The sequence below is a fragment of the Lithobates pipiens genome, unplaced genomic scaffold (assembly GCF_037356315.1).
Source record: "Lithobates pipiens isolate NorthernLeopardFrog02 unplaced genomic scaffold, aLitPip1_a1.2 Scaffold_16, whole genome shotgun sequence".
NCBI classification, from domain to species: domain Eukaryota; kingdom Metazoa; phylum Chordata; class Amphibia; order Anura; family Ranidae; genus Lithobates; species Lithobates pipiens.
Genome location: NW_027507748.1, coordinates 1,365,874 through 1,393,415, shown reverse-complemented (window position 1 = coordinate 1,393,415; position 27,542 = coordinate 1,365,874). Strand labels below are relative to the sequence as shown.

General features: G+C 53.1%; 1 protein-coding gene across 1 annotated transcript in view; it reads right to left on the bottom strand.

The window, feature by feature from the left end:
* The window catches only part of UBASH3A (ubiquitin associated and SH3 domain containing A), a 243,320-nt gene that overhangs the window by 120,934 nt on the left and 94,844 nt on the right, over nucleotides 1–27,542 (bottom strand). The window contains exons 2-3 of the mRNA XM_077479393.1: nucleotides 22,953–23,006; nucleotides 22,630–22,816 (exon numbers count right to left, since the gene is read on the bottom strand). Coding sequence (XP_077335519.1) covers nucleotides 22,630–22,816; nucleotides 22,953–23,006 — 241 coding nt within the window. The remainder of the gene's footprint in view (nucleotides 1–22,629; nucleotides 22,817–22,952; nucleotides 23,007–27,542) is intronic.

Genomic DNA, 27,542 nt, shown 5'->3' with positions numbered 1-27,542 from the left:
AGCGCTACCGGATAGACCTCCTCTCAGCGCTACCGGATAGACCTCCTCTCACCGCTACCGGATAGACCTCCTCTCATAACTACCGGATAGACCTCCTCTCACAGCTACCGGATAGACCTCCTCTCACAGCTACCGGATAGACCTCCACTCACCGCTACCGGATAGACCTCCTCTCACCGCTACCGGATAGACCTACTCTCATAACTACCGGATAGACCTCCTCTCACCGCTACCGGATAGACCTCCTCTCACCACTACCGGATAGACCTCCTCTCACCGCTACCGGATAGACCTCCTCTCAGCGCTACCGGATAGACCTCCTCTCAGCGCTACCGGATAGACCTCCTCTCACCGCTACCGGATAGACCTCCTCTCATAACTACCGGATAGACCTCCTCTCACAGCTACCGGATAGACCTCCTCTCACAGCTACCGGATAGACCTCCTCTCACCACCACCGGATAGACCTCCTCTCACCGCTACCGGATAGACCTCCTCTCATAACTACCGGATAGACCTCCTCTCACCGCCACCGGATAGACCTCCTCTCACCACCACCGGATAGACCTCCTCTCACCGCTACCGGATAGACCTCCTCTCACCGCTACCGGATAGACCTCCTCTCACCACCACCGGATAGACCTCCTCTCACCGCTACCGGATAGACATCCTCTCATAACTACCGGATAGACCTCCTCTCATAACTACCGGAGAGACCTCCTCTCACAGCCACCGGATAGACATCCTCTCATAACTACCGGATAGACCTCCTCTCATAACTACCGGATAGACCTCCTCTCACAGCCACCGGATAGACATCCTCTCACCGCTATCGGATAGACCTCCTCTCACCGCTACCGGATAGACCTCCTCTCACCACTACCGGATAGACCTCCTCTCACCACTACCGGATAGACCTCCTCTCACCGCTACCGGATAGACCTCCTCTCACCACTACCGGATAGACCTCCTCTCACCACCACCGGATAGACCTCCTCTCACCACTACCGGATAGACCTCCTCTCACAGCTACCGGATAGACCTCCTCTCACCGCTATCGGATAGACCTCCTCTCACCGCTACCGGATAGACCTCCTCTCACCGCTACCGGATAGACCTCCTCTCACCGCTATCGGATAGACCTCCTCTCACAGCCACCAGATAGACCTCCTCTCACCACCACCGGATAGACCTCCTCTCACCACTACCGGATAGACCTCCTCTCACCACCACCGGATAGACCTCCTCTCACCACTACCATATAGACCTCCTCTCACTGCTACCGGATAGACCTCCTCTCACAGCCACCGGATAGACATCCTCTCATAACTACCGGATAGACCTCCTCTCATAACTACCGGATAGACCTCCTCTCATAACTACCGGATAGACCTACTCTCACAGCCACCGGATAGACCTCCTCTCACCGCTACCGGATAGACCTCCTCTCACCGCTACCGGATAGACCTCCTCTCACCGCTACCGGATAGACCTCCTCTCACCGCTACCGGATAGACCTCCTCTCACTGCTACCGGATAGACCTCCTCTCACCGCTACCGGATAGACCTCCTCTCATAACTACCGGATAGACCTCCTCTCACAGCCACCAGATAGACCTCCTCTCACCACCACCGGATAGACCTCCTCTCACCACTACCGGATAGACCTTCTCTCACCACCACCGGATAGACCTCCTCCCACCACTACCGGATGGACCTCCTCTCACTGCTACCGGATAGACCTCCTCTCACCGCTACCGGATAGACCTCCTCTCATAACTACCGGATAGACCTCCACTCACCACTACCGGATAAACCTCCTCTCATAACTACCGGATAGACCTCCTCTCCTAACTACCGGATAGACCTCCTCTCACAGCTACCGGATAGACCTCCTCTCACCGCTATCGGATAGACCTCCTCTCACCGCTATCGGATAGACCTCCTCTCACCGCTACCGGATAGACCTCCTCTCACCGCTACCGGATAGACCTCCTCTCACCGCTATCGGATAGACCTCCTCTCACAGCCACCAGATAGACCTCCTCTCACCACCACCGGATAGACCTCCTCTCACCACTACCGGATAGACCTCCTCTCACCACCACCGGATAGACCTCCTCTCACCACTACCGGATAGACCTCCTCTCACTGCTACCGGATAGACCTCCTCTCACCGCTATCGGATAGACCTCCTCTCACCGCTACCGGATAGACCTCCTCTCACCGCTATCGGATAGACCTCCTCTCACCGCTATCGGATAGACCTCCTCTCACAGCCACCGGATAGACCTCCTCTCACAGCCACCGGATAGACCTCCTCTCACCGCTACCGGATAGACCTCCTCTCATAACTACCGGATAGACCTCCTCTCACCGCCACCGGATAGACCTCCTCTCACCGCTACCGGATAGACCTCCTCTCACCACTACCGGATAGACCTCCTCTCACCGCCACCGGATAGACCTCCTCTCACCGCTACCGGATAGACCTCCTCTCACCACTACCGGATAGACCTCCTCTCACCGCTACCGGATAGACCTCCTCTCATAACTACCGGATAGACCTCCTCTCACCGCTACCGGATAGACCTGCTCTCACCGCTACCGGATAGACCTCCTCTCACCACTACCGGATAGACCTCCTCTCACCGCTACCGGATAGACCTCCTCTCAGCGCTACCGGATAGACCTCCACTCACCACTACCGGATAGACCTCCTCTCACCGCTACCGGATAGACCTCCTCTCATAACTACCGGATAGACCTCCTCTCACAGCTACCGGATAGACCTCCTCTCACAGCTACCGGATAGACCTCCTCTCACAGCCACCGGATAGACCTCCTCTCATAACTACCGGATAGACCTCCTCTCACCACCACCGGATAGACCTCCTCTCACCACCACCGGATAGACCTCCTCTCACCGCTACCGGATAGACCTCCTCTCATAACTACCGGATAGACCTCCTCTCACCGCCACCGGATAGACCTCCTCTCACCACCACCGGATAGACCTCCTCTCACCGCTACCGGATAGACCTCCTCTCACCGCTACCGGATAGACCTCCTCTCACCACCACCGGATAGACCTCCTCTCACCGCTACCGGATAGACATCCTCTCATAACTACCGGATAGACCTCCTCTCATAACTACCGGAGAGACCTCCTCTCACAGCCACCGGATAGACATCCTCTCATAACTACCGGATAGACCTCCTCTCATAACTACCGGATAGACCTCCTCTCACAGCCACCGGATAGACATCCTCTCACCGCTATCGGATAGACCTCCTCTCACCGCTACCGGATAGACCTCCTCTCACCACTACCGGATAGACCTCCTCTCACCGCTACCGGATAGACCTCCTCTCACCGCTACCGGATAGACCTCCTCTCACCACTACCGGATAGACCTCCTCTCACCACCACCGGATAGACCTCCTCTCACCACTACCGGATAGACCTCCTCTCACAGCTACCGGATAGACCTCCTCTCACCGCTATCGGATAGACCTCCTCTCACCGCTACCGGATAGACCTCCTCTCACCGCTACCGGATAGACCTCCTCTCACCGCTATCGGATAGACCTCCTCTCACAGCCACCAGATAGACCTCCTCTCACCACCACCGGATAGACCTCCTCTCACCACTACCGGATAGACCTCCTCTCACCACCACCGGATAGACCTCCTCTCACCACTACCATATAGACCTCCTCTCACTGCTACCGGATAGACCTCCTCTCACAGCCACCGGATAGACATCCTCTCATAACTACCGGATAGACCTCCTCTCATAACTACCGGATAGACCTCCTCTCATAACTACCGGATAGACCTACTCTCACAGCCACCGGATAGACCTCCTCTCACCGCTACCGGATAGACCTCCTCTCACCGCTACCGGATAGACCTCCTCTCACTGCTACCGGATAGACCTCCTCTCACCGCTACCGGATAGACCTCCTCTCATAACTACCGGATAGACCTCCTCTCACAGCCACCAGATAGACCTCCTCTCACCACCACCGGATAGACCTCCTCTCACCACTACCGGATAGACCTTCTCTCACCACCACCGGATAGACCTCCTCCCACCACTACCGGATAGACCTCCTCTCACTGCTACCGGATAGACCTCCTCTCACCGCTACCGGATAGACCTCCTCTCATAACTACCGGATAGACCTCCACTCACCACTACCGGATAAACCTCCTCTCATAACTACCGGATAGACCTCCTCTCCTAACTACCGGATAGACCTCCTCTCACAGCTACCGGATAGACCTCCTCTCACCGCTATCGGATAGACCTCCTCTCACCGCTATCGGATAGACCTCCTCTCACCGCTACCGGATAGACCTCCTCTCACCGCTACCGGATAGACCTCCTCTCACCGCTATCGGATAGACCTCCTCTCACAGCCACCAGATAGACCTCCTCTCACCACCACCGGATAGACCTCCTCTCACCACTACCGGATAGACCTCCTCTCACCACCACCGGATAGACCTCCTCTCACCACTACCGGATAGACCTCCTCTCACTGCTACCGGATAGACCTCCTCTCACCGCTATCGGATAGACCTCCTCTCACCGCTACCGGATAGACCTCCTCTCACCGCTATCGGATAGACCTCCTCTCACCGCTATCGGATAGACCTCCTCTCACAGCCACCGGATAGACCTCCTCTCACAGCCACCGGATAGACCTCCTCTCACCGCTACCGGATAGACCTCCTCTCATAACTACCGGATAGACCTCCTCTCACCGCCACCGGATAGACCTCCTCTCACCGCTACCGGATAGACCTCCTCTCACCGCTACCGGATAGACCTCCTCTCACCGCTACCGGATAGACCTCCTCTCACCGCTACCGGATAGACCTCCTCTCACCGCTACCGGATAGACCTCCACTCACCACTACCGGATAGACCTCCTCTCACCGCTACCGGATAGACCTCCTCTCATAACTACCGGATAGACCTCCTCTCACCGCTACCAAGTAGACCTCCTCTCATAACTACCGGATAGACCTCCTCTCACAGCTACCGGATAGACCTCCTCTCACAGCTACCGGATAGACCTCCTCTCACAGCCACCGGATAGACCTCCTCTCATAACTACCGGATAGACCTCCTCTCATAACTACCGGATAGACCTCCTCTCACCACCACCGGATAGACCTCCTCTCACCACCACCGGATAGACCTCCTCTCACCGCTACCGGATAGACCTCCTCTCATAACTACCGGATAGAACTCCTCTCACCGCCACCGGATAGACCTCCTCTCACCGCTACCGGATAGACCTCCTCTCACCGCTACCGGATAGACCTCCTCTCACCACCACCGGATAGACTTCCTCTCACCGCCACCGGATAGACCTCCTCTCACCGCTACCGGATAGACCTCCTCTCACCGCTACCGGATAGACCTCCTCTCACCGCTACCGGATAGACCTCCTCTCACAGCTACCGGATAGACCTCCTCTCACCGCTATCAGATAGACCTCCTCTCACCGCTACCGGATAGACCTCCTCTCACCGCTACCGGATAGACCTCCTCTCACCGCCATCGGATAGACCTCCTCTCAACGCTACCGGATAGACCTCCTCTCACCACCATCGGATAGACCTCCTCTCACCACCATCGGATAGACCTCCTCTCAATGCTACCGGATAGACCTCACCGCTACCGGATAGACCTCCTCTCACCGCCATCGGATAGACCTCCTCTCACCGCCACCGGATAGACCTCCTCTCACAGCCACCGGATAGACCCCCTCTGACAGCCACCGGATAGACCTCCTCTCAACGCTACCGGATAGACCTCCTCTCACCGCCATCGGATAGACCTCCTCTCACCGCCATCGGATAGACCTCCTCTCACCGCTACCGGATAGACCTCCTCTCACCACTACCGGATAGACCTCCTCTCACCACTACCGGATAGACCTCCTCTCACCACTACCGGATAGACCTCCTCTCACCACCACCAGATAGACCTCCTCTCACCACTACCGGATAGACCTCCTCTCACCGCTACCGGATAGACCTCCTCTCACCACTACCGGATAGACCTCCTCTCACCGCTACCGGATAGACCTGCTCTCACCGCTACCGGATAGACCTCCTCTCACCACTACCGGATAGACCTCCTCTCACCGCTACCGGATAGACCTCCTCTCAGCGCTACCGGATAGACCTCCACTCACCACTACCGGATAGACCTCCTCTCACCGCTACCGGATAGACCTCCTCTCATAACTACCGGATAGACCTCCTCTCACAGCTACCGGATAGACCTCCTCTCACAGCTACCGGATAGACCTCCCCTCACAGCCACCGGATAGACCTCCTCTCATAACTACCGGATAGACCTCCTCTCACCACCACCGGATAGACCTCCTCTCACCACCACCGGATAGACCTCCTCTCACCGCTACCGGATAGACCTCCTCTCATAACTACCGGATAGACCTCCTCTCACCGCCACCGGATAGACCTCCTCTCACCACCACCGGATAGACCTCCTCTCACCGCTACCGGATAGACCTCCTCTCACCGCTACCGGATAGACCTCCTCTCACCACCACCGGATAGACCTCCTCTCACCGCTACCGGATAGACATCCTCTCATAACTACCGGATAGACCTCCTCTCATAACTACCGGAGAGACCTCCTCTCACAGCCACCAGATAGACATCCTCTCATAACTACCGGATAGACCTCCTCTCATAACTACCGGATAGACCTCCTCTCACCACTACCGGATAGACCTCCTCTCACCACCACCGGATAGACCTCCTCTCACCACTACCGGATAGACCTCCTCTCACCACCACCGGATAGACCTCCTCTCACCACTACCATATAGACCTCCTCTCACTGCTACCGGATAGACCTCCTCTCACAGCCACCGGATAGACATCCTCTCATAACTACCGGATAGACCTCCTCTCATAACTACCGGATAGACCTCCTCTCATAACTACCGGATAGACCTACTCTCACAGCCACCGGATAGACCTCCTCTCACCGCTACCGGATAGACCTCCTCTCACCGCTACCGGATAGACCTCCTCTCACCGCTACCGGATAGACCTCCTCTCACCGCTACCGGATAGACCTCCTCTCACCGCTACCGGATAGACCTCCTCTCATAACTACCGGATAGACCTCCTCTCACAGCCACCAGATAGACCTCCTCTCACCACTACCGGATAGACCTTCTCTCACCACCACCGGATAGACCTCCTCCCACCACTACCGGATAGACCTCCTCTCACTGCTACCGGATAGACCTCCTCTCACCGCTACCGGATAGACCTCCTCTCATAACTACCGGATAGACCTCCACTCACCACTACCGGATAAACCTCCTCTCATAACTACCGGATAGACCTCCTCTCCTAACTACCGGATAGACCTCCTCTCACAGCTACCGGATAGACCTCCTCTCACCGCTATCGGATAGACCTCCTCTCACCGCTATCGGATAGACCTCCTCTCACCGCTACCGGATAGACCTCCTCTCACCGCTACCGGATAGACCTCCTCTCACCGCTATCGGATAGACCTCCTCTCACAGCCACCAGATAGACCTCCTCTCACCACCACCGGATAGACCTCCTCTCACCACTACCGGATAGACCTCCTCTCACCACCACCGGATAGACCTCCTCTCACCACTACCGGATAGACCTCCTCTCACTGCTACCGGATAGACCTCCTCTCACCGCTATCGGATAGACCTCCTCTCACCGCTACCGGATAGACCTCCTCTCACCGCTATCGGATAGACCTCCTCTCACCGCTATCGGATAGACCTCCTCTCACAGCCACCGGATAGACCTCCTCTCACAGCCACCGGATAGACCTCCTCTCACCACCACCGGATAGACCTCCTCTCACCGCTACCGGATAGACCTCCTCTCATAACTACCGGATAGACCTCCTCTCACCGCCACCGGATAGACCTCCTCTCACCGCTACCGGATAGACCTCCTCTCACCGCTACCGGATAGACCTCCTCTCACCGCTACCGGATAGACCTCCTCTCACCGCTACCGGATAGACCTCCTCTCACCGCTACCGGATAGACCTCCACTCACCACTGCCGGATAGACCTCCTCTCACCGCTACCGGATAGACCTCCTCTCATAACTACCGGATAGACCTCCTCTCACCGCTACCGGATAGACCTCCACTCACCACTACCGGATAGACCTCCTCTCACCGCTACCGGATAGACCTCCTCTCATAACTACAGGATAGACCTCCTCTCACAGCTACCGGATAGACCTCCTCTCACAGCTACCGGATAGACCTCCTCTCACAGCCACCGGATAGACCTCCTCTCATAACTACCGGATAGACCTCCTCTCATAACTACCGGATAGACCTCCTCTCACCACCACCGGATAGACCTCCTCTCACCACCACCGGATAGACCTCCTCTCACCACCACCGGATAGACCTCCTCTCACCGCTACCGGATAGACCTCCTCTCATAACTACCGGATAGACCTCCTCTCACCGCCACCGGATAGACCTCCTCTCACCGCTACCGGATAGACCTCCTCTCACCGCTACCGGATAGACCTCCTCTCACCGCCACCGGATAGACTTCCTCTCACCGCCACCGGATAGACCTCCTCTCACCGCTACCGGATAGACCTCCTCTCACCGCTACCGGATAGACCTCCTCTCACCGCTACCGGATAGACCTCCTCTCACAGCTACCGGATAGACCTCCTCTCACCGCTATCAGATAGACCTCCTCTCACCGCTACCGGATAGACCTCCTCTCACCGCTACCGGATAGACCTCCTCTCACCGCCATCGGATAGACCTCCTCTCACCGCTACCGGATAGACCTCCTCTCACCACCATCGGATAGACCTCCTCTCACCACCATCGGATAGACCTCCTCTCAATGCTACCGGATAGACCTCACCGCTACCGGATAGACCTCCTCTCACCGCCATCGGATAGACCTCCTCTCACCGCCACCGGATAGACCTCCTCTCACAGCCACCGGATAGACCCCCTCTGACAGCCACCGGATAGACCTCCTCTCAACGCTACCGGATAGACCTCCTCTCACCGCCATCGGATAGACCTCCTCTCACCGCCATCGGATAGACCTCCTCTCACCGCTACCGGATAGACCTCCTCTCACCACTACCGGATAGACCTCCTCTCACCACTACCGGATAGACCTCCTCTCACCACCACCAGATAGACCTCCTCTCACCACTACCGGATAGACCTCCTCTCACCGCTACCGGATAGACCTCCTCTCACCACTACCGGATAGACCTCCTCTCACCGCTACCGGATAGACCTGCTCTCACCGCTACCGGATAGACCTCCTCTCACCGCTACCGGATAGACCTCCACTCACCACTACCGGATAGACCTCCTCTCACCGCTACCGGATAGACCTCCTCTCATAACTACAGGATAGACCTCCTCTCACAGCTACCGGATAGACCTCCTCTCACAGCTACCGGATAGACCTCCTCTCACAGCCACCGGATAGACCTCCTCTCATAACTACCGGATAGACCTCCTCTCATAACTACCGGATAGACCTCCTCTCACCACCACCGGATAGACCTCCTCTCACCACCACCGGATAGACCTCCTCTCACCACCACCGGATAGACCTCCTCTCACCGCTACCGGATAGACCTCCTCTCATAACTACCGGATAGACCTCCTCTCACCGCCACCGGATAGACCTCCTCTCACCGCTACCGGATAGACCTCCTCTCACCGCTACCGGATAGACCTCCTCTCACCGCCACCGGATAGACTTCCTCTCACCGCCACCGGATAGACCTCCTCTCACCGCTACCGGATAGACCTCCTCTCACCGCTACCGGATAGACCTCCTCTCACCGCTACCGGATAGACCTCCTCTCACAGCTACCGGATAGACCTCCTCTCACCGCTATCAGATAGACCTCCTCTCACCGCTACCGGATAGACCTCCTCTCACCGCTACCGGATAGACCTCCTCTCACCGCCATCGGATAGACCTCCTCTCACCGCTACCGGATAGACCTCCTCTCACCACCATCGGATAGACCTCCTCTCACCACCATCGGATAGACCTCCTCTCAATGCTACCGGATAGACCTCACCGCTACCGGATAGACCTCCTCTCACCGCCATCGGATAGACCTCCTCTCACCGCCACCGGATAGACCTCCTCTCACAGCCACCGGATAGACCCCCTCTGACAGCCACCGGATAGACCTCCTCTCAACGCTACCGGATAGACCTCCTCTCACCGCCATCGGATAGACCTCCTCTCACCGCCATCGGATAGACCTCCTCTCACCGCTACCGGATAGACCTCCTCTCACCACTACCGGATAGACCTCCTCTCACCACTACCGGATAGACCTCCTCTCACCACCACCAGATAGACCTCCTCTCACCACTACCGGATAGACCTCCTCTCACCGCTACCGGATAGACCTCCTCTCACCACTACCGGATAGACCTCCTCTCACCGCTACCGGATAGACCTGCTCTCACCGCTACCGGATAGACCTCCTCTCACCGCTACCGGATAGACCTCCTCTCACCGCTACCGGATAGACCTCCTCTCAGCGCTACCGGATAGACCTCCACTCACCACTACCGGATAGACCTCCTCTCACCGCTACCGGATAGACCTCCTCTCATAACTACCGGATAGACCTCCTCTCACAGCTACCGGATAGACCTCCTCTCACAGCCACCGGATAGACCTCCTCTCATAACTACCGGATAGACCTCCTCTCACCACCACCGGATAGACCTCCTCTCACCACCACCGGATAGACCTCCTCTCACCACCACCGGATAGACCTCCTCTCACCACCACCGGATAGACCTCCTCTCACCGCTACCGGATAGACCTCCTCTCATAACTACCGGATAGACCTCCTCTCACCGCCACCGGATAGACCTCCTCTCACCACCACCGGATAGACCTCCTCTCACCACCACCGGATAGACCTCCTCTCACCACTACCGGATAGACCTCCTCTCACCACCACCGGATAGACCTCCTCTCACCACTACCGGATAGACCTCCTCTCACAGCTACCGGATAGACCTCCTCTCACCGCTATCGGATAGACCTCCTCTCACCGCTATCGGATAGACCTCCTCTCACCGCTACCGGATAGACCTCCTCTCACCGCTACCGGATAGACCTCCTCTCACCGCTATCGGATAGACCTCCTCTCACAGCCACCAGATAGACCTCCTCTCACCACCACCGGATAGACCTCCTCTCACCACTACCGGATAGACCTCCTCTCACCACCACCGGATAGACCTCCTCTCACCACTACCGGATAGACCTCCTCTCACTGCTACCGGATAGACCTCCTCTCACCGCTACCGGATAGACCTCCTCTCATAACTACCGGATAGACCTCCTCTCACAGCCACCAGATAGACCTCCTCTCACCACCACCGGATAGACCTCCTCTCCCTGCTACCGGATAGACCTCCTCTCACCGCTATCGGATAGACCTCCTCTCACCGCTACCGGATAGACCTCCTCTCACCGCTATCGGATAGACCTCCTCTCACCGCTATCGGATAGACCTCCTCTCACCGCTACCGGATAGACCTCCTCTCACCGCTACCGGATAGACCTCCTCTCACCGCTATCGGATAGACCTCCTCTCACAGCCACCAGATAGACCTCCTCTCACCACTACCGGATAGACCTCCTCTCACTGCTACCGGATAGACCTCCTCTCACCGCTACCGGATAGACCTCCTCTCATAACTACCGGATAGACCTCCTCTCACAGCCACCAGATAGACCTCCTCTCACCACCACCGGATAGACCTCCTCTCACCACTACCGGATAGACCTTCTCTCACCGCTACCGGATAGACCTCCTCTCACCACCACCGGATAGACCTCCTCTCACAGCTACCGGATAGACCTCCTCTCACCACCACCGGATAGACCTCCTCCCACCACTCCCGGATAGACCTCCTCTCACTGCTACCGGATAGACCTCCTCTCACCGCTACCGGATAGACCTCCTCTCACCGCTACCGGATAGACCTCCTCTCATAACTACCGGATAGAACTCCTCTCACCGCCACCGGATAGACCTCCTCTCACCGCTACCGGATAGACCTCCTCTCACCGCTACCGGATAGACCTCCTCTCACCGCCACCGGATAGACTTCCTCTCACCGCCACCGGATAGACCTCCTCTCACCGCTACCGGATAGACCTCCTCTCACCGCTACCGGATAGACCTCCTCTCACCGCTACCGGATAGACCTCCTCTCACAGCTACCGGATAGACCTCCTCTCACCGCTATCAGATAGACCTCCTCTCACCGCTACCGGATAGACCTCCTCTCACCGCTACCGGATAGACCTCCTCTCACCGCCATCGGATAGACCTCCTCTCACCGCTACCGGATAGACCTCCTCTCACCACCATCGGAAAGACCTCCTCTCACCACCATCGGATAGACCTCCTCTCAATGCTACCGGATAGACCTCACCGCTACCGGATAGACCTCCTCTCACCGCCATCGGATAGACCTCCTCTCACCGCCACCGGATAGACCTCCTCTCACAGCCACCGGATAGACCCCCTCTGACAGCCACCGGATAGACCTCCTCTCAACGCTACCGGATAGACCTCCTCTCACCGCCATCGGATAGACCTCCTCTCACCGCCATCGGATAGACCTCCTCTCACCGCTACCGGATAGACCTCCTCTCACCACTACCGGATAGACCTCCTCTCACCACTACCGGATAGACCTCCTCTCACCACCACCAGATAGACCTCCTCTCACCACTACCGGATAGACCTCCTCTCACCACTACCGGATAGACCTCCTCTCACCGCTACCGGATAGACCTCCTCTCACCACTACCGGATAGACCTCCTCTCACCGCTACCGGATAGACCTGCTCTCACCGCTACCGGATAGACCTCCTCTCACCGCTACCGGATAGACCTCCTCTCACCGCTACCGGATAGACCTCCTCTCAGCGCTACCGGATAGACCTCCACTCACCACTACCGGATAGACCTCCTCTCACCGCTACCGGATAGACCTCCTCTCATAACTACCGGATAGACCTCCTCTCACAGCTACCGGATAGACCTCCTCTCACAGCTACCGGATAGACCTCCTCTCACAGCCACCGGATAGACCTCCTCTCATAACTACCGGATAGACCTCCTCTCACCACCACCGGATAGACCTCCTCTCACCACCACCGGATAGACCTCCTCTCACCACCACCGGATAGACCTCCTCTCACCGCTACCGGATAGACCTCCTCTCATAACTACCGGATAGACCTCCTCTCACCGCCACCGGATAGACCTCCTCTCACCACCACCGGATAGACCTCCTCTCACCACTACCGGATAGACCTCCTCTCACCACCACCGGATAGACCTCCTCTCACCACTACCATATAGACCTCCTCTCACTGCTACCGGATAGACCTCCTCTCACAGCCACCGGATAGACATCCTCTCATAACTACCGGATAGACCTCCTCTCATAACTACCGGATAGACCTCCTCTCATAACTACCGGATAGACCTACTCTCACAGCCACCGGATAGACCTCCTCTCACCGCTACCGGATAGACCTCCTCTCACCGCTACCGGATAGACCTCCTCTCCCTGCTACCGGATAGACCTCCTCTCACCGCTATCGGATAGACCTCCTCTCACCGCTACCGGATAGACCTCCTCTCACCGCTATCGGATAGACCTCCTCTCACCGCTATCGGATAGACCTCCTCTCACCGCTACCGGATAGACCTCCTCTCACCGCTACCGGATAGACCTCCTCTCACCGCTATCGGATAGACCTCCTCTCACAGCCACCAGATAGACCTCCTCTCACCACTACCGGATAGACCTCCTCTCACTGCTACCGGATAGACCTCCTCTCACCGCTACCGGATAGACCTCCTCTCATAACTACCGGATAGACCTCCTCTCACAGCCACCAGATAGACCTCCTCTCACCACCACCGGATAGACCTCCTCTCACCACTACCGGATAGACCTTCTCTCACCGCTACCGGATAGACCTCCTCTCACCACCACCGGATAGACCTCCTCTCACAGCTACCGGATAGACCTCCTCTCACCACCACCGGATAGACCTCCTCCCACCACTACCGGATAGACCTCCTCTCACTGCTACCGGATAGACCTCCTCTCACCGCTACCGGATAGACCTCCTCTCATAACTACCGGATAGACCTCCACTCACCACTACCGGATAAACCTCCTCTCATAACTACCGGATAGACCTCCTCTCCTAACTACCGGATAGACCTCCTCTCACAGCTACCGGATAGACCTCCTCTCACCGCTACCGGATAGATCTCCTTTCACCAGGCCTAGCAGCCGATAGAGTGTTTAAGTAAAGCGAAGTCTCCGCCACAGACTTGGTGTAACTGAAGGATGTAGATAAACTTAGAGAGCCCTCATACGGTGCCAGTATCTCTCAGCCGGTCCGGCGATACCGTACGAGTGTAGATTCACTTGGTGTCTTTCAACTGAGCCTCCAGGCTCCTTCTGAGAATCTAGCCTTAATCGTGGCCTTCTCCAGAAGAGTCCTCCCCTGGTTGCTTCTCCAGTTGTTGGGCCTCTCCACAGATGAGACGGCACTGGACCACCTTTGAATCCTCCTTCCAGGTACTTTGCCTCGGGCTATCCAGCCCCGAGACTTGGAATTGGATGGATCCGCACCCCAGGCCATGAGGGCCATGGGGGCTGGTCAGGAGGACAAGGACCAAACAGACAGAAAGATCTTCTGGACCGGAACCCAGAAGCACGTGATGTCAGTACCTTAAGTACCCTCTCCCAGAATGCACAGCAAGACGACGCTCCCACTGGGCTGGTTCAGAGAAAGAATGGCATTCAATGCGCCCAGCTAAACTGCCTTCTCACACTTGCCAGTGATGACAGCGCCACCTGTGGCCAAGCAGAACCCAGTGCAAGCCAGCTAGACTGGTACTGAAACCAGAATTTGATATAATTGACCCCAAAACCCAACTGTGGTTTTCAGGAATTTTAAATAGAGAAAAACACACAGTGCTTGCTCTTCAGGAGCTACATATATATATATATATCTTTTCTAATAATAGTTCCTCTACAAATATTCACTTATTTTTGCTGTTATATTTTCAGCTGTCCCATCAATGAATCTGCACCCCAGCGGGATACGTCTGTATATTATACGTCTTTCATGTCCTCTATTCATATCTACCAGCAGGAATATTTTCATCATCTCGCTATTCCTTTCGGTTTTCCCACTTACCCGTCTGCCCTTCCCTGATGTGACGGGACTTTTGGATTTTTAAAGTCTACAATAAAGAAGCCTTTTCATGGAGTGCCGCAGTCCAGGATTTCTTTTTCCACAAACTTGTGCAGAGCCGGCGCCTGAGAGATCACAGTAGAGTGGGAGCATCTAATAAGGTCCGGAGGCTTAACGAGTGGCATTTCCTTTCCACCGCAATCCCATTCACCGCAATCCCATTCACCGCAATCCCATTCACCGCACTACAATTCACCGCCATCCCATTCACCGCACTACAATTCACTGCCATCCCATTCACCACTCTACAATTCACCGCCATCCCATTCACCACACTACAATTCACCGCCATCCCATTCACCATACTACAATTCACTGCAATCCCATTCACCATACTACAATTCACCACCATCCCATTCACCACTCTACAATTCACCGCAATCCCATTCACCACTGTACAATTCACTGCAATCCCATTCACCGCAATCCCATTCACCACACTACAATTCACCGCCATCCCATTCACCATACTACAATTCACTGCAATCCCATTCACCATACTACAATTCACCGCCATCCCATTCACCACTCTACAATTCACTGCAATCCCATTCACCATACTACAATTCACCGCCATCCCATTCACCATACTACAATTCACTGCAATCCCATTCACCATACTACAATTCACCGCAATCCCATTCACCACTCTACAATTCACCGCCATCCCATTCACCACTGTACAATTCACTGCAATCCCATTCACCGCAATCCCATTCACCATACTACAATTCACCGTAATCCCATTCACCATACTACAATTCACCGCAATCCCATTCACCACTCTACAATTCACCGCCATCCCATTCACCGCACTACAACTCACCGCAATCCCATTCACCGCACTACAACTCACCGCAATCCCATTCACCATACTACAATTCACCGCAATCCCATTCACCACTCTACAATTCACCGCAATCCCATTCACCGCACTACAACTCACCGCAATCCCATTCACCATACTACAATTCACCGCAATCCCATTCACCATACTACAATTCACCGCAATCCCATTCACCGCACTACAATTCACCGCAATCCCATTCACCGCAATCCCATTCACCGCAATCCCATTCACCGCAATCCCATTCACCACTCTACAATTCACCGCCATCCCATTCACCGCACTACAATTCACTGCCATCCCATTCACCACTCTACAATTCACCGCCATCCCATTCACCACACTACAATTCACCGCCATCCCATTCACCATACTACAATTCACTGCAATCCCATTCACCATACTACAATTCACCGCCATCCCATTCACCACTCTACAATTCACCGCAATCCCATTCACCACTGTACAATTCACTGCAATCCCATTCACCGCAATCCCATTCACCACACTACAATTCACCGCCATCCCATTCACCATACTACAATTCACCGCCATCCCATTCACCACTCTACAATTCACCGCCATCCCATTCACCACTGTACAATTCACTGCAATCCCATTCACCGCAATCCCATTCACCATACTACAATTCACCGTAATCCCATTCACCATACTACAATTCACCACAATCCCATTCACCACTCTACAATTCACCGCCATCCCATTCACCGCACTACAACTCACCGCAATCCCATTCACCATACTACAATTCACCGCAATCCCATTCACCGCACTACAACTCACCGCAATCCCATTCACCATACTACAATTCACCGCAATCCCATTCACCACTCTACAATTCACCGCAATCCCATTCACCGCACTACAACTCACCGCAATCCCATTCACCATACTACAATTCACCGCAATCCCATTCACCATACTACAATTCACCGCAATCCCATTCACCGCACTACAATTCACCGCAATCCCATTCACCGCAATCCCATTCACCGCAATCCCATTCACCGCAATCCCATTCACCACTCTACAATTCACCGCCATCCCATTCACCGCACTACAATTCACTGCAATCCCATTCACCACTGTACAATTCACTGCAATCCCATTCACCGCAATCCCATTCACCGCAATCCCATTCACCACTCTACAATTCACCGCCATCCCATTCACCGCACTACAATTCACCGCAATCCCATTCACCACTGTACAATTCACTGCAATCCCATTCACCGCAATCCCATTCACCACACTACAATTCACCGCCATCCCATTCACCATACTACAATTCACTGCAATCCCATTCACCATACTACAATTCACCGCCATCCCATTCACCACTCTACAATTCACCGCCATCCCATTCACCACTGTACAATTCACTGCAATCCCATTCACCGCAATCCCATTCACCATACTACAATTCACCGTAATCCCATTCACCATACTACAATTCACTGCAATCCCATTCACCGCAATCCCATTCACCATACTACAATTCACCGTAATCCCATTCACCATACTACAATTCACCGCAATCCCATTCACCACTCTACAATTCACCGCCATCCCATTCACCGCACTACAACTCACCGCAATCCCATTCACCATACTACAATTCACCGCAATCCCATTCACCGCACTACAACTCACCGCAATCCCATTCACCATACTACAATTCACCGCAATCCCATTCACCACTCTACAATTCACCGCAATCCCATTCACCGCACTACAACTCACCGCAATCCCATTCACCATACTACAATTCACCGCAATCCCATTCACCATACTACAATTCACCGCAATCCCATTCACCGCACTACAATTCACCGCAATCCCATTCACCGCAATCCCATTCACCGCAATCCCATTCACCGCACTACAACTCACCGCAATCCCATTCACCACTCTACAATTCACCGCCATCCCATTCACCGCACTACAATTCACCGCAATCCCATTCACCGCAATCCCATTCACCGCACTACAATTCACCGCAATCCCATTCACCACTCTACAATTCACCGCCATCCCATTCACCATACTACAATTCACTGCAATCCCATTCACCATACTACAATTCACCGCAATCCCATTCACCATACTACAATTCACCGCAATCCCATTCACCACTCTACAATTCACTGCAATCCCATTCACCATACTACAATTCACCGCAATCCCATTCACCGCAATCCCATTCACCGCACTACAATTCACCGCAATCCCATTCACCACTCTACAATTCACCGCCATCCCATTCACCATACTACAATTCACTGCAATCCCATTCACCATACTACAATTCACCGCAATCCCATTCACCACTCTACAATTCACTGCAATCCCATTCACCGCACTACAACTCACCGCAATCCCATTCACCGCACTACAATTCACTGCAATCCCATTCACCATACTACAATTCACCGCAATCCCATTCACCACTCTACAATTCACCGCAATCCCATTCACCGCACTACAACTCACCGCAATCCCATTCACCATACTACAATTCACCGCAATCCCATTCACCATACTACAATTCACCGCAATCCCATTCACCGCACTACAATTCACCGCAATCCCATTCACCGCAATCCCATTCACCGCACTACAACTCACCGCAATCCCATTCACCGCACTACAATTCACCGCAATCCCATTCACCATACTACAATTCACCGCAATCCCATTCACCATACTACAATTCACCGCAATCCCATTCACCATACTACAATTCACCGCAATCCCATTCACCATACTACAATTCACCGCAATTCCATTCACCGCACTACAATTCACCGCCATCCCATTCACCTCACTACAATTCACCACCATCCCATTCACCGCAATCCCATTCAAACACCATTTACATTCTGTAGCCATCTCTATTTGTAACTGGAATCTTATTGGCCTATAAATGGGTGACCAGGGCTAGTGATGGCCGAACGGTTCGCCCGGCGGTCGTTTCGCAGCGAATTTCGGCTGTTCGCGGTCTGCCCGTTCGGCGGACTATTGGCGCCGTTCGCCCGGCGGACTTCTGTGTTTTTACTGTGTAAAAGAACTTTGACCTATGATGACACATCCATCATGGGGTACAGGACAGCCAATTGAGACATTACAGCACATGGACAATCGGACATTCCCCCTAACTTATAAATACACCCGATCCGGCGGCCATTTTACATTCTTTCTTCTGTCACTATAGGGACAGGTTCCTGTGTGGAGTAGGGACAGATAAATCGCTAGCTGTTTGGTACACAAAAGTTCTTTTCAGGACTGGTATAGGTGTTAGGTGTATATAGGTTTGCTGTGCTACTGATTATTACAGCAGCCTGAGTGTCTTTTGTCAGTGTAGAGAAAGGGACAGGACGGTGTGTGCTGCAGGGACAGTCAGTTTAGTCATTAGCTGTTACTATCAGGTCCACAAAAGTGCTATTCCAGTTATTGTTCCAGTCTCCTCTGTTTTGTCAGTTTATATAGGGACAGGAAGGAAGCCGTGTGTGAGGCAGTGAGGGTCAGTTTAATCAGTAGCTGTTACTATATTAGGTCCACAAAGGTTCTTTTCAGGACTGGTATCAGTGGTATGGTAATAGGCTTGTACACGTATAATATTCTTTCTTCCAAATATAGAAAGAATATTATACTTGACTGCTGCCCTTCTGCTGCAGTCTGCTAATCATTCACAACTCACTTGTTCCACAAAGGTCCTTATAAGGACTGGTAACCTGGTGTAGGGTGCTACAGTACATAGGGTTGAGTGAGGTACAGTCTGCTATTCCGTAAGGACTGGTATAGGTCCACAATACATAGGGTTGAGGTGCACTACTGCTGACCTTTGCCCTATACTGCAGCAGTCCTTCATCGGTATAGGGTCTGACGGACAGTCTGCTAATCAGTCACACACAACCTACTTGTTCCACAAAGGTCCTTATAAGGACTGGTAAGGTATAGGGTACTACAGTACATAGGGTTGAGTGAGGTACAGTCTGCTATTCCTTAAGGACTGGTATAGGTCCACAATATATAGGGTTGAGGTTATCCTGGCTGACATTATCCTGGATGAGGAGCAGGAGCCAGGCCACCACACCGCTTCCACTTTAGTGCAAATGGGGGCCTTCATGCTCCAGTGTTTTAATAGGGACCCCCGTATAAAAAGCATAAGGGTCAAGGACCAGTACTGGGTGGCAACGTACTTAGACCCCCGGTACAAACACAAAATGGCGGAAATGTTACCGCCGTCACAGAGGGCTGTCAGAATGGAGCACTTCCAGGCCTTGCTTCGAGAAATGCTGCATTCTGCTTTTGCGTGCGCTGGCAGAGGAGCAATTCCCACTCCCAGAGAAGGATTTGCGGGTACCAATCCAACAGCGCCTGTAAGAAGAGGGCGGTTTGAAGATGTGTTGCTGACTTCGGATATGAGGTCATTCTTTCAGCCAACCCATCGACAGGTGTCATCCGGATCCAGCATCAGGGAACGCCTAGACCGTCAGGTGTCCGACTACATCGGGTTAACGGCCGATGTGGACGCTCTGAGGAGTGATGAACCCCTAGACTACTGGGTGGGCAGGCTTGACCTCTGGCCAGAGCTTGCCCAATTTGCAATCGAACTGTTGGCTTGCCCCTCGTCCAGTGTCCTGTCCGAAAGGACGTTCAGCGCAGCAGGGGGGATTGTGACCGATAAGCGTACTCGCCTAGCTCACGACAGTGTTAACTACCTCACATTTCTAAAAATGAATGAGGCATGGATCTCGGAGGAATTCAACACATGTGACCAGTAGACCATGTATATGTCTATAAAAAATTTTTTTAATCAAGCACACAGACCTTCTTTCTTCATTTGGCTCACTTCCTTGTCCAAAAAAAGCACACCGTACTATATGCCCGTACCCTCCTCTTTGAGGAGGTTGAGCGGTGTCATATTTCTACTGGGGCTGCTTATTATGAGGGGCTCCCACCATCCCTGTGCTGTGCTGACTTCCTCCTGGGGCTGCTTATTATGAGGGGCTCCCACTATCCCTGTGCTATGCTGACATCCTCCTGGGGCTGCTTATTATGAGGGGCTCCCACCATCCCTGTGCTGTGCTGACTTCCTCCTGGGGCTGTACCTCTGCTGTGCATATTATGAGGGGCTCCCACCATCCCTGTGCTATGCTGACTTCCTCCTGGGGCTGTACCTCTGCTGTGCATATTATGAGGGGCTCCCACCATCCCTGTGCTATGCTCATTATGAGGGGCTCCCACCATCCCTGTGCTATGCTCATTATGAGGGGCTCCCACCATCCCTGTGCTATGCTCATTATGAGGGGCTCCCACCATCCCTGTGCTATGCTGACTTCCTCCTGGGGCTGCTTACGGTGCAGGTGTCAGTGCTGTATATCACGGTGCTGCTGTCAGTGCTGTATATCACGGTGCTGGTGTTAGTGCTTTATGTCACGCTGCTGATGTCAGTGCTCTCTATCACGGTGCTGCTGTCAGTGCTGTATATCACGGTGCTGCTGTCAGTGCTGTATATCACGGTGCTGGTGTTAGTGCTTTATGTCACGCTGCTGATGTCAGTGCTCTCTATCACAGTGCTGGTGTCAGATGACTCTATCACGGTGCAGGTGTCATTGCTGTATGTCACGCTGCTGATGTCAGTGCTCTCTATCACGGTGCTGTTGTCAGTGCTCTCTATCACGGTGCTGGTGTCAGTGCTGTATGTCACGGTGCAGGTGTCATTGCTGTATGTCACGCTGCTGATGTCAGTGCTCTCTATCACGGTGCTGCTGTCAGATGACTCTATCACGGTGCAGGTGTCATTGCTGTATGTCACGCTGCTGGTGATCATCTCCTGCACCCTCTTCTTTGCCTACCCTGGTCCCTGACCTTCCCTCTCCTCCATTGCCTTCATGCGCTCCACAGTCCTGAATTGTCACAACAATTTTCCATATAAAAAAAGAATGCTTGTAGTTGTCGATCCCAGATTCACCTCATACATGTGTTATGTCAGTGGCCATGTGGTGGGACTATGTTTGCACAGCTATTAATTATTTTGTGGCTGCAAATTTGACCTGTAGGTTTGCAAAGTTCGCCTCCCATTGAAGTCAATGGGGCCCGCCGCGAACGTTTCGGTTCGTGAACTATCGGCCGCATTCGCGAAACGTCCCGTCGGAAGTTCGTCCATCACTAACCAGGGCATTCCACATGTGGACAAGCCATATGATCGGCACTTTTCGATCATCCCCACATAGGACACCCAGTGACCGGCTGATTATCCGGCTGATGCGGTCATAGTCATGTGACCATTTCCATGGGTCTCATTGTGGTTTTCCTGGAAGAATGGATGCGGGACGTACAGTGAAGTATTGGCACAAGGTGATATGAGGGAAGCTGGAGTGGGCTCTGTTCTTCCCGCACACTCGGAGACTCTCCTTCCAGAACTCCTGCAGGCAGGTCCCTAGGGGCCCCGATGGAATCAGGTACAGAACATACTCCTGAGGGATCGGGTCCTCCAGAGACGGGTCTCTCTTATGTTCTCTCAACCTGTGGGAAGGCAGAAGACATCATTGGTCACACAACGTCTTCTATGCAATCAGAGAACTTCTACAATCTACAGTCCCATAAGAAAGAACAGACCACCATCAGACCACAAATGTCTTTTATTGTCCCTTCCGCTCACCATTCTTCTGCAGACTGCAATGAACTCCAACCAGTGGCAGCGAGCGCTTTATACCTGAGAGAAATACAGAATGAGGTTATTGATGAGATAATCAATGTATACAAAAAGAGAGAATTTCTGAGAATTCAGCTTAGATTGTGACCAAACTAGACACAACAAATCAATACCACCTTCAATACCTAGAGCTGGACCATTGTCCCTACCAAGAACCAAGGTTCCATCCATCCCCCCCTCAGAACTGTACTGTTACCCATACTACCTAGATGTGTACATCCCCATCAGTCCTAGACCAGTGTCCCATCATCACCATCACCATCAGTCCTAGACCAGTGTCCCATCATCACCATCAGTCCTAGACCAGTGTCCCATCATCACCATCCCCATCAGTCCTAGACCAGTGTCCCATCATCATCACCATCAGTCCTAGACCAGTGTCCCATCATCACCATCAGTCCTACACCAGTGTCCCATCATCATCACCATCAGTCCTAGACCAGTGTCCCATCATCACCATCAGTCCTAGACCAGTGTCCCATCATCATCGCCATCAGTCCTAGACCAGTGTCCCATCATCATCACCATCAGTCCTAGCCCAGTGTCCCATCATCATCGCCATCAGTCCTAGCCCAGTGTCCCATTATCACCATCCCCATCAGTCCTAGACCAGTGTCCCATCATCACCATCACCATCAGTCCTAGACCAGTGTCCCATCATCACCATCACCATCAGTCCTAGACCAGTGTCCCATCATCACCATCCCCATCAGTCCTAGACCAGTGTCCCATCATCATCACCATCAGTCCTAGACCAGTGTCCCATCATCACCATCAGTCCTAGACCAGTGTCCCATCATCATCACCATCAGTCCTAGACCAGTGTCCCATCATCACCATCAGTCCTAGACCAGTGTCCCATCATCATCGCCATCAGTCCTAGACCAGTGTCCCATCATCATCACCATCAGTCCTAGCCCAGTGTCCCATCATCATCACCATCAGTCCTAGCCCAGTGTCCCATCATCATCGCCATCAGTCCTAGCCCAGTGTCCCATTATCACCATCCCCATCAGTCCTAGACCAGTGTCCCATCATCACCATCACCATCAGTCCTAGACAAGTGTCCCATCATCACCATCCCCATCAGTCCTAGACCAGTGTCCCATCATCATCACCATCAGTCCTAGACCAGTGTCCCATCATCACCATCAGTCCTAGACCAGTGTCCCATCATCATCGCCATCAGTCCTAGACCAGTGTCCCATCATCATCGCCATCAGTCCTAGCCCAGTGTCCCAATATCACCATCCCCATCAGTCCTAGACCAGTGTTCCATCATCACCATCAGTCCTAGACCAGTGTCCCATCATCACCATCAGTCCTAGACCAGTGTCCCATCATCATCGCCATCAGTCCTAGAGCAGTGTCCCATCATCATCGCCATCAGTCCTAGCCCAGTGTCCCATTATCACCATCCCCATCAGTCCTAGACCAGTGTCCCATCATCACCATCACCATCAGTCCTAGACCAGTGTCCCATCATCACCGTCCCCATCAGTCCTAGACCAGTGTCCCATCATCACCATCCCCATCAGTCCTAGACCAGTGTCCCATCATCATCACCATCAGTCCTAGACCAGTGTCCCATCATCACCATCAGTCCTAGACCAGTGTCCCATCATCATCGCCATCAGTCCTAGACCAGTGTCCCATCATCATCGCCATCAGTCCTAGCCCAGTGTCCCATTATCACCATCCCCATCAGTCCTAGACCAGTGTTCCATCATCACCATCAGTCCTAGACCAGTGTCCCATCATCACCATCAGTCCTAGACCAGTGTCCCATCATCATCACCATCAGTCCTAGACCAGTGTCCCATCATCGCCATCAGTCCTAGACCAGTGTCCCATCATCATCGCCATCAGTCCTAGACCAGTGTCCCATCATCATCGCCATCAGTCCTAGCCCAGTGTCCCATTATCACCATCCCCATCAGTCCTAGACCAGTGTCCCATCATCACCATCACCATCAGTCCTAGACAAGTGTCCCATCATCACCATCCCCATCAGTCCTAGACCAGTGTCCCATCATCACCATCCCCATCAGTCCTAGACCAGTGTCCCATCATCATCACCATCAGTCCTAGACCAGTGTCCCATCATCACCATCAGTCCTAGACCAGTGTCCCATCATCATCGCCATCAGTCCTAGACCAGTGTCCCATCATCATCGCCATCAGTCCTAGCCCAGTGTCCCATTATCACCATCCCCATCAGTCCTAGACCAGTGTTCCATCATCACCATCACCATCAGTCCTAGACCAGTGTCCCATCATCACCATCAGTCCTAGACCAGTGTCCCATCATCATCGCCATCAGTCCTAGAGCAGTGTCCCATCATCATCGCCATCAGTCCTAGCCCAGTGTCCCATTATCACCATCCCCATCAGTCCTAGACCAGTGTCCCATCATCACCATCAGTCCTAGACCAGTGTCCCATCATCACCATCCCCATCAGTCCTAGACCAGTGTCCCATCATCATCACCATCAGTCCTAGACCAGTGTCCCATCATCACCATCAGTCCTACACCAGTGTCAGATCATCATCACCATCAGTCCTAGACCAGTGTCCCATTATCACCATCCCCATCAGTCCTAGACCAGTGTCCCATCATCACCATCAGTCCTAGACCAGTGTCCCATCATCACCATCCCCATCAGTCCTAGACCAGTGTCCCATCATCATCACCATCAGTCCTAGACCAGTGTCCCATCATCACCATCAGTCCTACACCAGTGTCCCATCATCATCCCCATCAGTCCTAGACCAGTGTCCCATCATCACCATCAGTCCTAGACCAGTGTCCCATCATCACCATCCCCATCAGTCCTAGACCAGTGTCCCATCATCATCACCATCAGTCCTAGACCAGTGTCCCATCATCGCCATCAGTCCTAGACCAGTGTCCCATCATCATCGCCATCAGTCCTAGACCAGTGTCCCATCATCATCGCCATCAGTCCTAGACCAGTGTCCCATCATCATCGCCATCAGTCCTAGCCCAGTGTCCCATTATCACCATCCCCATCAGTCCTAGACCAGTGTCCCATCATCACCATCAGTCCTAGACCAGTGTCCCATCATCACCATCCCCATCAGTCCTAGACCAGTGTCCCATCATCACCATCCCCATCAGTCCTAGACCAGTGTCCCATCATCATCACCATCAGTCCTAGACCAGTGTCCCATCATCACCATCAGTCCTAGACCAGTGTCCCATCATCATCGCCATCAGTCCTAGACCAGTGTCCCATCATCACCATCAGTCCTAGACCAGTGTCCCATCATCATCGCCATCAGTCCTAGCCCAGTGTCCCATTATCACCATCCCCATCAGTCCTAGACCAGTGTTCCATCATCACCATCACCATCAGTCCTAGACCAGTGTCCCATCATCACCATCAGTCCTAGACCAGTGTCCCATCATCATCACTAGAAAAAGGTTCACCACAACATTATGGGTACCTAGAACTGTACCACATCACCGACGCCCCCTAGACTTCTATCGCATCACCACCCCTACAAAGAAGAAAATCATAGTCACCATCACTATGTATTATACTTCCCCATCTGAATCCCCATCCAGAGCTCTACCACATCACCCCACCAAACAACCACTATTCTACTTCACCAGCAGTACCTAGAAATGTACAAAGTTACCATAACTCATCATCGAATTCTAGAACCGCCTTAAAACTATCATCACCAAAAGCTGATCAATTATAGAACTGTAATATCCCACTACCACAACCTGAACCAGAATCCCGCATTATCACAGCCTGAAACTATACTATATATACTATAATCTACATCACCGTCCTTCATCATCCATTCCAACCACACCACTCCATTATCCCTATCTAGAATACTCCTACATCACCGTCCTTCATCATCCATTCCAACCACACCACTCCATTATCCCTATCTAGAATACTCCTACATCACCGTCCTTCATCATCCATTCCAACCACACCACTCCATTATCCCTATCTAGAGTACTTCTACATCACCGCCCTTCATCATCCATACCAACCACACCACTCCATTATCCCTATCTAGAATACTCCTACATCACCGCCCTTCATCATCCATACCAACCACACCACTCCATTATCCCTATCTAGAATACTCCTACATCACCGTCCTTCATCATCCATACCAACCACACCACTCCATTATCCCTATCTAGAATACTCCTACATCACCGTCCTTCATCACCCATACCAACCACACCACTCCATTATCCCTATCTAGAGTACTTCTACATCACCGTCCTTCATCATCCATACCAACCACACCACTCCATTATCCCTATCTAGAGTACTCCTACATCACCGTCCTTCATCATCCATTCCAACCACACCACTCCATTATCCCTATCTAGAATACTCCTACATCACCGTCCTTCATCACCCATACCAACCACACCACTCCATTATCCCTATCTAGAATACTCCTACATCACCGCCCTTCATCATCCATACCAACCACACCACTCCATTATCCCTATCTAGAATACTCCTACATCAC